General features: G+C 25.9%; 5 protein-coding genes across 5 annotated transcripts; 2 read left to right on the top strand and 3 right to left on the bottom strand.

Annotated features, from left to right (window-relative positions):
- Nucleotides 1–107: 107 nt before the first annotated feature.
- Nucleotides 108–1,738, bottom strand: T551_02154 (phosphatidylinositol N-acetylglucosaminyltransferase gpi3 subunit; the record flags this gene model as incomplete). Its single annotated transcript, XM_018374417.1, has 8 exons — nucleotides 108–469; nucleotides 513–681; nucleotides 723–937; nucleotides 978–1,093; nucleotides 1,137–1,405; nucleotides 1,449–1,569; nucleotides 1,613–1,678; nucleotides 1,722–1,738. 8 exons carry the CDS (start codon nucleotides 1,736–1,738, stop codon nucleotides 120–122), a joined length of 1,323 nt encoding a protein of 440 aa, XP_018229369.1. The 3' UTR covers nucleotides 108–119.
- A 161-nt stretch (nucleotides 1,739–1,899) lies between these two features.
- On the top strand, nucleotides 1,900–4,168 carry T551_02153 (uncharacterized protein; the record flags this gene model as incomplete). Its single annotated transcript, XM_018374416.1, has 9 exons — nucleotides 1,900–2,025; nucleotides 2,081–2,551; nucleotides 2,596–2,712; nucleotides 2,754–2,824; nucleotides 2,866–3,090; nucleotides 3,138–3,405; nucleotides 3,447–3,621; nucleotides 3,709–3,796; nucleotides 3,847–4,168. 9 exons carry the CDS (start codon nucleotides 1,900–1,902, stop codon nucleotides 4,166–4,168), a joined length of 1,863 nt encoding a protein of 620 aa, XP_018229368.1.
- Nucleotides 4,169–6,626: 2,458 nt separating this feature from the next.
- Nucleotides 6,627–8,550, bottom strand: T551_02152 (uncharacterized protein; the record flags this gene model as incomplete). The annotated part of the gene is made up of 9 exons (XM_018374415.1): nucleotides 6,627–6,651; nucleotides 6,704–6,937; nucleotides 6,980–7,378; nucleotides 7,434–7,610; nucleotides 7,652–7,792; nucleotides 7,841–8,017; nucleotides 8,056–8,316; nucleotides 8,365–8,438; nucleotides 8,491–8,550. 9 exons carry the CDS (start codon nucleotides 8,548–8,550, stop codon nucleotides 6,627–6,629), a joined length of 1,548 nt encoding a protein of 515 aa, XP_018229367.1.
- A 384-nt stretch (nucleotides 8,551–8,934) lies between these two features.
- Nucleotides 8,935–10,913, top strand: T551_02151 (uncharacterized protein; the record flags this gene model as incomplete). Its single annotated transcript, XM_018374414.1, has 7 exons — nucleotides 8,935–9,378; nucleotides 9,425–9,551; nucleotides 9,604–9,984; nucleotides 10,026–10,249; nucleotides 10,296–10,561; nucleotides 10,602–10,747; nucleotides 10,795–10,913. The coding sequence occupies 7 exons, from the start codon at nucleotides 8,935–8,937 to the stop codon at nucleotides 10,911–10,913; spliced, it is 1,707 nt and encodes a 568-aa protein (XP_018229366.1).
- Nucleotides 10,914–11,764: 851 nt separating this feature from the next.
- Nucleotides 11,765–12,835, bottom strand: T551_02150 (SBDS family rRNA metabolism protein; the record flags this gene model as incomplete). The annotated part of the gene is made up of 8 exons (XM_018374413.1): nucleotides 11,765–11,887; nucleotides 11,930–12,100; nucleotides 12,149–12,349; nucleotides 12,396–12,525; nucleotides 12,571–12,621; nucleotides 12,667–12,711; nucleotides 12,753–12,769; nucleotides 12,818–12,835. 8 exons carry the CDS (start codon nucleotides 12,833–12,835, stop codon nucleotides 11,765–11,767), a joined length of 756 nt encoding a protein of 251 aa, XP_018229365.1.
- Between the last annotated feature and the right edge of the window lie 116 nt (nucleotides 12,836–12,951).

The following is a 12,951-nucleotide window of genomic DNA, read 5'->3' as shown; positions in this document are numbered from 1 at the left end:
TGAAATCGTTGTCAAAAATTAATAACGATTTTTTAAAATTTTTATAAATAAGAAATAATATATAAATAAAACAATATATTATAAAAATGCTATTAAAATATCCAAAAATTACCTAAATATTATATGTTATTCCTAACCAGAGGATTTTTTTTTTTTTTTAATAAAAATGGTTTAACTTTATCTATATTTGCATCTGGTAAAATCCAACGCAAAACAAAGAGTAATAAATAGTCTGTTGCAACAAGAAAACAAAAAAGCTTTCCAGCCCACATGCCGCAACCATAATATTTTTTTAATCTGTCAATTAAAGGATGAACATCAGCTGAACATATGCGATCATAAACATGTTCAGTCCTTTCTGCTACATCAGACCATGAATACATTGTCTTAATTTCATTATGAAATGTATCAGTGCGAATACGTTTCTCCCTTAATGCATCAATAGCACGGGAAGTTGCAGAAACAAGATCTAATTCTATTAAATTAAATTAAATATTAATATTGTACCAAACCATCTTCTTCTGGCTCTGAAAAAATAGTCATATGAGGTGGTAAAACCTCAGGAACACCCCCTACACGCGTGCATACAACGTAGAGACCACAGCTTGCAGCTTCTACTAATACTGTCCCAAATGCTTCTGTGAGACTAGGATGAAGATATATATGTCCTCGGACCATGATCTGATAATTTAATAAAAAAATATTAAGAAAAAAATACTTACATTTCTAACATCTTCATGACGGATAGAACCAAGCATTTCAACTCTATCCTGAAGCATATTTTTTTCCCTCATTTGTTCTATATCTATTGCTTTAGGACCAGATCCAGCAATAATAAATTTAACATTTGAATACAACGAACAAATTCGAGGTATTGTTGCAATTAAAAGATCAATTCCTTTATTATAAAATAGCCGCGAAACAACAACAATTGTTACTAATATAAATTAAAAATATTAATAATCAATTAAAATTACTTGTATCTTTCGATGCTTTACTAGAATCAGGACGAAAATTTTCCGCTACAATAGCATTAGGTATCACACTAACCATGTGTGGATCTAATGCTGCTCTAAGAACTGTATTTTCTTTACTAATAATAATGAATTTGTTATAATGACTAAAATTCTCGGTACCCTGTATGAGAAACACATATTACATGATCAATATCACTTAATGTAAACTTCAAAAGCTTATTTGTAAAAATAGATACTGCATCTGCAAATCCAAACAATGAATGATCTGTAAAACATGTTCGAATACCCATAGTTCTAGCATGTAAAATAGCTTCATGACAAAAAGACGACAAAGAAGCATGTCCATGAATAATATTTATCTCTTCCCTAATGACAATGTTTCTAAATAAAGGAAAAAATGAATAAATTAAAGGAAATGTTGACTCTCTCTTAACAATGTTAACTATATGTTTTCTTTTCATGGCTTTATACATATATTACAAAAAATGGAACATAGTAAGCTTTCACTCCATTACATAAATATCGAATCCCTGTACGATTATTATACGCATGTGTAATAATAATAACTTTATGGCCTCGATCAAGTAATTTTCTATATCATTTATTTTCTATAAAAAAAGAAAATATAAACGCACTGTGAAAGTTGGTAAATATGCAATTCAATGCCTCCTGGCTGAGGGAAAAAGAAGTCGCAAACCATACTTATATATTAGTTTATAACTTTAACTTTTAAGAATAATTTACGCAATATTATACGGCATTGTAAAAATTAAAAAAAGCTGTACTTTGTACTCATAAATATTAAAAGAATATATATAAAGCGACAAATGTTTCTTTTTTACTTTTCATATGAATTTAAATGATTTTTTGATCTTTTTAAATATATTAAGTTTTTAATGTTCATCGTAGATTAGCGGTGGTAATGTTAAAATATGAAAGATATGATCCAGTAGTAAATAAAACATCAAAGAATACACGAGATTTTGTTTTATCAAAACTAAATGAAAAAATTAAAAGAAAACATAAAGAAAATCAAGAAAATGAAGAGGTTTAACAATATAAACATTTAATTAAAAATTTAATATAGACTTATGCTTAATTAGCAACAATGTAAAAAAAAACAGAAAAAAAATATATTAAATGAAGACAATGAGCAAAAAAAATCTTGCTTAGATGCTTTAGAAGTAGAATTTGTATCAGATTTTCAAAAAAATGATACAAACAAACTTAACGTGGAATGTTCATCTCAAAATAACCAGTTAATTGAAAATCATAATCAGGAGGCAGAAAAAGTACCAGAAACTACAGAAACATGTAATAATATCTTTGGTTTATTTTCAAATACAATGAAAGTTGCTTCAAATTCTAAATTACCACTTGACGACCACTCTATACATTTAAGTAATGAATTTAAATATCAGTTACGATCTAGAAATTATACAGAATTGTTTCCTGTACAAAAAGTAACAATTCAATTGATTCTGGATAATCCAAGTAGTTGTAAAGAAGATCTTTTTATTGGCGCACCTACAGGAAGTGGAAAAACTCTTGCATATGTAATTCCTATTATTCAAGTTGACTTTTTTTAATTTTGAAATAAAAACTTAGAAATATATAGATGCTTTTGAAAAGAAAAATTATTCGTTTACGATGTGTGGTAATTCTCCCTACAAAAGAACTTGTTTCTCAAGTTAGGGAATGCTTTGAACAATGTATAGGTGGAAGTGGATTAAAAGTATTTAGATAATGTATTATATTTAAGTTAACAAAAAAAAGATAGGCATAAGTACAGGACAAAGATCTTTTACTCACGAACAATCTAGACTTGTTGGAAATATAAAACATTAGTATATTTCTTATCTTTAATTAAATATATTAATTTAAATAGCTTTGCTGGAGGACAAAGTTTAGTTGATATTTTGATATGTACTCCTGGAAGATTAGTTGACCATATTCAAAATACTCCTAACTTTTCATTACAACATTTAAAATATTTAGTTATCGATGAAGCAGATCGTTTACTTAGTCAAAGATTCCAAAATTGGATTGAAATTGTTATGAATGAAATTGAAAAACCTAAATCTTATAAAGATTCTAATTATAAATTAGCAACGTATATAAAATAATATTTATTTAACAGTACTAACAATATTATTTTAGAGATCTTCCTGATGCAGTTAATGATCCTCTTAAATTAATATTTCATGACGATTTTGTTGTGGAAAAAAAGTCTTATATTACTCAGAAGTTAATTTTTTCTGCAACATTAACATGTAATCCTGAAAAAGTAATAAGTTTACGATTACGAAATCCACGATTAATTCTTATTGAAGAATCAAAATCTAGCTTAAGTAAATATTTCTCTGAAAATAAAGTTTCTATAAGAAATGATGATATATGTAAATTTTTTGTTCCTTCTGCATTAAATGTAAGTAAAAATATTAATATTATTGTATAACAATGTTTTAGGAATATGCTGTTTTAATAGAATCAGATGCTAAGCCATTGTATTTATATTATTTAATAGAAATACATAAAATGAAAGGTGTATTATGTTTTGCTAAATCTAATGAATCCGCTGCACGACTTTTTAAAGTATTAGTTTTCATTCATGAAAGTCTTATATCAGAGTCATCTAAATTAAGTATAAATAATAACAACATAATAAAAAACACATTTGATACAGGTTTATAGAATATTTTTAAATTTATGACATTATTAATTAGTCTAGTTGAAACATTTGAATTGTTTACAAATGATGTTTCTAAAAAACAAAAAAATATAGCTTTGGAAAAATTTAAAAATGGTAATATAAAAGTGTATGTTTTAGAACTATTTGAAATTAAAATAAGTTTAATTATTTTTTTAGATTTATATGCTCTGATATTATGGCAAGAGGAATTGATTTACCGCAAATTTCTCATGTTATCAATTATGATATCCCTCAAACACCAAGACAGTATATTCATCGTGTTGGTCGTACTGCTAGAGCTGGAAAATCTGGACAAGCATGGACATTATATCAAGAATTCGAATTTAAAAAAATTCAAAAAATATTAAAAAATATAGGACGTGAAAAAGAAGTTATATATGAAAAAATATCAGCTACAATTTTTACTAATGAATACATGATAAGTTATAAATCAGCTTTAAAGAAGTTGAAACAATATATTAAAAAAAAGACAAACTAGTTAAATAATTATCAAATAAATACATAGATTTTGAATAATTAAACTATATAAAAAACAAATAGCCTCGAGAATGATTAAGTACTATTTATGGATCTGTTTTGAATACAATATCATTATTTTTAAAATATTACATTACAAATGATTAATAAAAATATAAATATGATATATTTTATATAAGTTCAGGAATAAAGTGTTAAGTGTTTTTAAATGGTATTACTAACAATTATATGTCATTTGTTTTGATTTTCATTATTCATGTCAAAAAAAAATTCACTTAGAATTATATTTTTATTAATAAATATATTTTAACACAGTATGATTCTTGAGGAATACCGATTAATTTTCAAATTTAAAAACATTTCTTGTTATCATTGCAATAAGATTTTTGTTTTTTATTATAGATGAATATTTACATAGATAATGGATTTAATGGAATCTCGTTTAATACTAAGAAAATTATGTAGTTAGATTATTTGGCCTAGATTTAATAATTGCATTATTCATTTAAAATATAATGGAAATATTTCTTTTCATAGGATTTTTAGAATTTAGAAATATTAATCAGCTATGGGAAATTATTGAATTAAGATTTAAATCTTGTTAAGATACAATTGTTTTATCAATTGAAAAAAAAAATATCTGGGATATCATTTATGTGAATTATTTAAAAAAAATTACTAATAATCATTTAATATATTTTATTATAGTTAATAATATGTTTATTTTTCAAATTAAAAATAATGATATTGATTAGTTATAGAAAATTCCTTTGGTAATGTCTGAATATTTATTATTTTTATTGTATTTTTAAAAAACGATCAATTTAATATTTAGATTAAGTCGTTTTAAAATGATTTTAAACAAACTTTGATTTATATTTTTAACAACAAAAAAATTAGATAGATTTTTTTGCTTTAATAAAAATATATTTTTATATAGAATTTTGACAAGACTTAATGTAAGGCTAAATCTTTTAATAATTTTGTTTATTTCAATTACTTATATTTCATAACTTTCTATTTATAAAAAGTACTGAAGACTTTAGTATTAATAATATCAAAATAATATCTGGGTGATGTATTATAGTAAATATAACATTTTATGAATTATTTGTTAATATTATAATTGGTACATTCCATATTTTTAAATTTTAAGATTGTCAAATTTTTATTTTAAAATAAACATATACATATAATACCAATCTGAAAGAATAATTATACATTTATAATTAAACTATATAACTCTGTTTTTTAGTTTAAACAATAAATAAAAATTACCATACTATAATATTATTACGTCTAGAAATATTTAATATGTAATTATTTCCAATGATAAAAATATATGTAAGTACTAAAAATTTTAATGATCCTCTGTCAGGAACACAGGAATTAAATTATATATATTTATAATAATATTACATTGTACTAATGATCTTGATTTAATTTTTTTTTGGAACATTTATATATATATATATATATATTAATAAAAAAAATAAAATTGCATTATATAATAACTGGTTTTTATGTCTTTTTGAATTTAGTTATCTACTTATAAATAATTAAAATGAACAAAATAATAATTTATAAAAATGAATTATGCTTTAATTACAACTCAATTATACTGATTAAGATGAATTTCTTAAAATAGTTAATAGCTATTCATATTTAATTGCTAAATGATTAATTTTTAATTAATAACATGCTTGTATCTGAGAATATTATCAATAAGACAAACAGTAAATTATATAAATTGATAAAAAAATAAATCTATTTAAATATTAAAAAAATATTTTTTTTTAATGATCTTAGATTTTAAAATTTTAATTTTTATTATGTCTAAATATTTCGAAACTAGTTTAATATTTTTAATTTCTATTATATTTATTCTTAATATTATTATTATACTTTTTAAATTATTTTTAATATTTATGTTAAATTTTAATTAGATGAAAAAGTTATATAAAACAAAATTAATTTGTTTTTTATAATATCAGAATAATTGTTTAATATCTTAATTAATATAATATTAGAATGACAAGTAAGAACATACAATTGTTTTTGAATGTAATTTTTGAATAAAAGTGTGACTATTAATTTAATAATTTCATATTCTTTATATTGATTGTTGCTTTTTATTATTATATCATATATATAAATAAAAATTAACGATGAAACATATGAAATTGTTAAAAATACAAATCGTGGAATACTCAAATATCTTTGGAAACATCCAAGTATAAGCGAAAAAATACTTTCAAGCATGGTTTTCTTTAGATAAAAATCTGTAAATGATCTAACTAATATTTATAAATATATTAGAAATTTAATATTATAATCATTTACATATTCAAAAATCAATATTTATACGAATCGAATGGCCAATATTAACTATAAAATATTTTAAGGTTTCACTAAAATATTAACAACTATATTAATTAGTTATATATAATTTTACTTTATTATAAATTTTTTGTTTTTGGAAACCTTTATATATTAGTATCCAAAATAACTAAATATAAGACTAAATAACACTTACTTTGCTGTATAGACAGCATCGATAAGGAAACTTGCACTAATTGTTCTTCCTCCAAACCATCTACCATTCAATCCTTGAATTGCTCTTTCTCCAGCAACAACATTGTCGAATTTTATATAGACATCACCTGGGCTATTTTCTTCAACATGTATATGCAAAACTTTACCATATTTGTTTTCACATTCTGCTTTTACATCATCTTCAAGCTCACGAATCCAATTATCTCCACTTTCTCTGAAAAAGATTAAAAACTTAAACACTAAAACAAAAACATACTCTTGGGGATTAAACATGTTTTTAAGAAGAACACAACGACTTGTCATCTGCACAGCTGGGGTAGGTTTAGGAGGAGCTAACCCAATAGATTCTTTCCCTTCTTCTCTAGCTAACTTTCTCATCAAAGCATCACGTGAGATATTATTGAAAGAAACACCACCAGCTTCATTATCATCTAAACTAACACTACTAGATCCATCTCTGGGACCACCAATACGCTCAGTACCTCCCCGGTTTTTATTTTCAAATGCAGAACCTGTAAACCCAGAAAAACGCGCAAGAACAGCCGATGTACTTTCAGGAGTAAATTTATCATTTCCAAGCCCTACACGAATAGCACGACCTGCTAATTCGAATCCATTCATTTTTTCTAGTGCATCCCTAGCTTGTGCAGGATCTCTATATCTTTAGAAAATAAAAATAAGTCTATATCCATCATGATCATGAAACATACTGAACAAATCCATAACCTCTACTCCTCCCTGTATCTGGCTCTTTTTGTAACTGGACAAATTCAAGCTCACCAAAAGGTTCAAAAATTTGCCGCAAATCATCTTCAGTTAAATTAAAATGAATATTTCCAACATAAAGACGATGAAATGGTGCATCACTTTGACGTCCTCCTGAGCTTCTAAAAATTGTTAACTCAAAAAAAAACAAACAATGACTAACAGCATAGCTTCTGCTTTTGCTTGACGATTTTTTTCTGCTTCAGTAAGTTGAACGATGATAGGAATACCCAAAAGCCTTTGCCCTGTCATATTAATTGCTTTATGGACAGATTCCTCATCACGGAATTCTACATAACCAACACTACAAACAAATTAAAACTGTTATCCCTTATAACAGTGACACAAATACCCCTTGGAACGACCACTTACACGATCTTTTACAACTTGTGCATCCCTAACAGGCCCTACTTTTTCAAAAAAAGCAATCAATTCACGTGTACGTAAACGAGCAGCCAATTGTTGCACAAAAACCGTTCTTCGATCTCTCTCATCCTCAGTTAATTTTGGTGACTCCTCTCTAACCATCCTATATTCAGAACATGTGCAAAAATGCCTAAAAAGTACCTAACTGGTGGTCTGCTTTCTCGTGTTACTGGAGAACGACTCCTTCGATGCTTTTTAGAATCATATTCATCACGCTCATCATCATGAGAGCGTCTCCGCCTATTTACATCCCTATGGCGATCATCTTTATACCCATGCCGGTCTTTGTATTCTTCATGATCATCTCTTCTAGAATATCTTCGGGAACGTTCTCTACTACTCGATTTATTACGACGGCTTCTCGAACGAGATGAATGTCGAGACGATGACCGTCTCCTATATCTGTTGCAATGTATCAGCTCACCTACTTCCATATATTGATTCTATTACGACTCTTTATCCTCTTTTCGTTTCTGGTCTTGGTCTCTGTTTTTTTCATCATTTCTTCCCTGCCGTTCCTTATACTGGCCACAATTACACATACAAGTCCAATATACAGATTTCTAGAAGGATTACCTGTGTATTTTTTTGATAAGGCGCCTCTACTAAAGCTTCAACATCAATGATATCCGACATAATGTAAAACGCTACTTATTTGACCGTTTTGCTTCCTGTTTTTTCCAAAAATACTCTTTTTAACAGTTAGAATTTCGTTTTTTCTATCAGAAACTTACAAAACCCAATACAATCCTTCTAAATTGCTCTTTTTTTAATTTTTTTATTTGTTGGACGTCTCATCGACGTCTCACAGGTCGGAACGATTGAGACTTTTTTCACGTGGGCACCCAAATCTTAAGGCCTACCAATTGTATAAAAAATGCATAAATAACTAAAAAATCAAAGAAAAGTACCATTTATGTTTCTTAATGTGCCTTTATTTCTTAAAAATATATACGTTTCTTTTAATTTTTAGAGTTTTTTTTTTAATATATAGATTTTTTCACTCATCGATAATTTCCAATGACCATCAGACAGCTTTTGCAGTTTTTTTTTCTTATTTTTAGCATTTTAACAGCTATTTCTGCATTAAAAACGTTTAATGATGATGATTTTGAAAGTGAATATGAAAATCTTGAAAAGAATGAGCAAAAACTGCTGAAAACAGGGATATTAAAAGAACCTTCTGATGGATTAACAAGATATACAACGTTAATATTCCATTCAATAGTTTCTTCTCTTTCTACTTTTACAAATGATGTTTCTGATATTTGGGAATGGGTTTTAGAGCATTTTCCATCAGTATTTAGTGATGATCCTCCAAATATACACCATGTGGTTGGAGAATATATTAAATCAAAGATGTCTAGTTTTAATGAATGGTCAATTTTTACACATGCAGCGTTTCCGGGTTATCAGCTCCGTTTGAGGTCCTTGGTTGATACGAGGATTGATTTTGTTAAACAAGTATAAAATTAATATAAAATCATTGTTGAATTGTCTAACAAAACAGTATGCTGGGTATATTGATATAAAAGATAAACATTTTTTTTTCTGGTTTTTCGAATCTCGTTCAGATCCTTCTAGAGATCCATTACTTGTATGGTTGAATGGTGGACCCGGGTGTTCATCTATGTATGGTAAATACATTTTTTTATATTTCTTTGACTTTTGATATAATGCCTTATAAAGGTCTTCTTACTACAGTAGGACCGTCAAAATTAGATCTTAAAACAGGAGAACCTCACTATAATCCATTTTCATGGAATCAACATTCTTCGATAATCTTTTTAGATCAACCAGTAAATGTTGGGTTTTCGTATTCTGAACAACGTGTAAAAACAAGCTATGCAGCAGCTGGCGATTTTTATGCATTTATTTGCATGTTTCTTACGAAATTCCCAGAATATTCTAATTTAGATTTTCATATAGCAGGAGAAAGTTATGCAGGACATTATATTCCAATCTTTGCATCAACGATTTTCATGAACCAAGATGAATCCGAGGAGGCTCTTTATAAAATTGAAGATGAGAAAAAGGTTCCAACTATTAATCTTAAATCAATTATGATAGGCAAGATTTATTATATGATTTTTTAAAAATAATATTTATAGGAAACGGGCTTGTTGATCCTATTAATCAATATGCATATTATCATTATATGGGGTGCAATGGCAGCTATGGTCGTGTATTACCTCAAGATGTTTGTGATAATATGCTAAGAAAATATCCTGAATGTTATCGTTATATGAAGCTTTGCCGTGAATTTCAATGTCCTTGTGTATGTACATTAGCCTATGACTCTTGCACGGAATTGCTTTTGATGCCATATGTTCATGTGAATCAAAGAATGTATTTTAAAAGCTTATCTAATTTGATTTTAGCATAATATAAGTGTTTATGATATTCGTCGATCTTGTCATGGTAATTGTAATTTAAAGGAAATTAGACTTGTTGAAAGTTTTATGAATAAGGAGGAAAATAAACAATTATTTAATACTACTAGAAATTTTACTGAATGTAATTACACCGTATTTGATCATTTTCGCGCTTCAGGAGAATTAATGGAATCTGTTGTTGTTTATATTGAGGAGTTGTTAAATGTAGGAATTAAAGTACTGGTTTTTTCTGGTGATGCTGATGTTATATGGTATACTTTAAATAATAGTTTTTCTTGCTTACTAGTTTAGTAATTGGTATGGAACTCATTCATGGGTGCATAAATTAGAATGGAGTGGTGCTTCTCATTTTAATAGCCAAAGATATAAACCTTGGGTTCTTTGGAAAAAAACAGGAAAAAGAAAATTAGGGGAATTAGTTGGAGAAAAGAAAACATGTAAGTTTTAAACAATATCATTTATATATCTAACGAATATCCAAAAGATGGCGATTTAACTTTACTTAGAGTATATAATGCAGGGCATGCAGTTTCTAAGGATCAACCAGAAGCTGGTTATGATATGTATACAAGGTGGATTTATAAAAATTATTATTTTGATTAAATTAAAAATAATTTTTTAACGAATCATCCTTTTTTATGATAATTATAATGATTTAAAATTTTATTAAATTATTATACATTAAAAATATATAATTATTCTTATTTTTGACGTGCTATTAAAATAGTTTAGAAAATCATATTTATTTTTTTAAACACAAGCATGCATTTTAAGTAAAGTATGTTATTAGATGATTATTGATAATTTTATATTTTTATTGAATAATTTAATAGTTTTTTATAAAAATATCATTTATGTAGAAAATTTCAGAAATATTATAAAAAAAATAATTAAAACCTAGTATGGAAAATTTAATTGTGTTACAACAAAGAATAAGACAAATCTTGAAAATTGTTATTAAAATATAAAAATTATTATTATTATTAAAAAATACTAATAAATAATACAAACTTTGAAGTGTAATCAGGTTTTTTATGATTTTTTTAAAAATATAAAATTTATAAACTTATATATTAAATAAATGATAAATAAATTTTAAACATTACTAGAAAATAAGAACTTTTTTAATACAACTATAAAGTAGTATTTATTTATTTATTTTTAAACTATAAATACATCAAATATTTTAATAAATTAAAAAATATATTGATAATAAATTTTTCATATTATAAAAATAAATAAGATTATTTGATCTTGATAATTATTGTAGATAATAAAATGGTAAAATGATTTGTTTTCTATTTTTAAAATTTTTCAAAATACCATAAATCAATTTATATTTTTGAATTAGTTTTAAATATATATAAACTAGTATAATTTTGAAATATTGATAATACATAAGATACTAAAAACATGGCTATAATACACAAAAAAAGTATATATATTTAAAGACATTAAAACATTTGTTCTTCTATTATTTCTTTTAAGTCTAAAACTTCAATATAACCTTTATCTTTGCTTTCTTGACGAATAAAATCTATAATACGCTTGTAATCTCCAGGATCAATATATGCTATCTAAAAAATATAAACTATTAAACATGGAATAGAAAACACTACCGCCTGAAATTCGTCATTCCATTCTTCATCCGTTATATTAATAGACAACTGTTCTAATTTTTCTTTTAATTTTTGGATTATACTTAATGGAGATACAATACGAACACGCATTCTTGCACGTTCGATAGGAATTATATTCTTTTCTTTTAAATGCTTAATCACATCTAATGCCTTAAAAATTTTTTTACTATCAAGTTAAAAAAAAATAAATCAACTTACCTGGGACTTGACATTTTTATTTAAGTTTACACTAAACCCCAAATCTTTAAGTGCCTTTTCAATCATAGACGCTGTATACGCTTTTTTTGTCGTTGGATTAACACACATGTCTACAATTGTCCGAACAATATCTTTATATGTATTCTCAATTTGATGAGACCGTTCTTTTTCCCCAACTTGAATATCTCCCTTTTTAAGAATCTAAAATTATCTACATGATTTCTAAAAAATTAAAAATGATCGTTACTTCTTGTAAAATCACATTCATATCACTCGTCTGGAAGACCCGTTTAAGGTCCTCCATACATGCAACTTTTCCCTTAGAAACATTTGTAAAAACATTGCTTATCTGAAGAACTTCATCAATATCTGTCTCACTGATATTCCTTTAATATCAAGTAAATATTATTAAACAAATTTACACTCCACTACGCCATTCCAATATCTTATTTTTATAACAAGCTACCTCAAAACTTAAATTATAAGCCATTATATGGTTAAATTGCTTGTATTTTTACCGTTTTCCACCTTTTTTCAGCCGTACAACTGATACATTAGTTAATCTAATTCAGATCAGTTACAAAAAGAAACAAAAAAAAATTACTTAATTAAATTAGATGGCTAAATGTGTTAATAAACATGTTATTTTCTTTGAAAACTCTTATATACCTGATTAATAACAACCATTTTTTTAATATAGATATATGTCTAGAATTTTTCGAACGTTAGATGTCTCGGAACTACACCAAAAAACAGCGTGTTCTATATAGTAAAAAAGTGGAGGAAAATACAGAGTATTATAG

Source organism: Pneumocystis jirovecii, assembly GCF_001477535.1.
Source record: "Pneumocystis jirovecii RU7 chromosome Unknown supercont1.9, whole genome shotgun sequence".
NCBI lineage: Eukaryota > Fungi > Ascomycota > Pneumocystomycetes > Pneumocystales > Pneumocystaceae > Pneumocystis > Pneumocystis jirovecii.
Note: the sequence above shows the minus strand (reverse complement) of the source record. Positions and strands in the feature narration are given on the sequence as shown.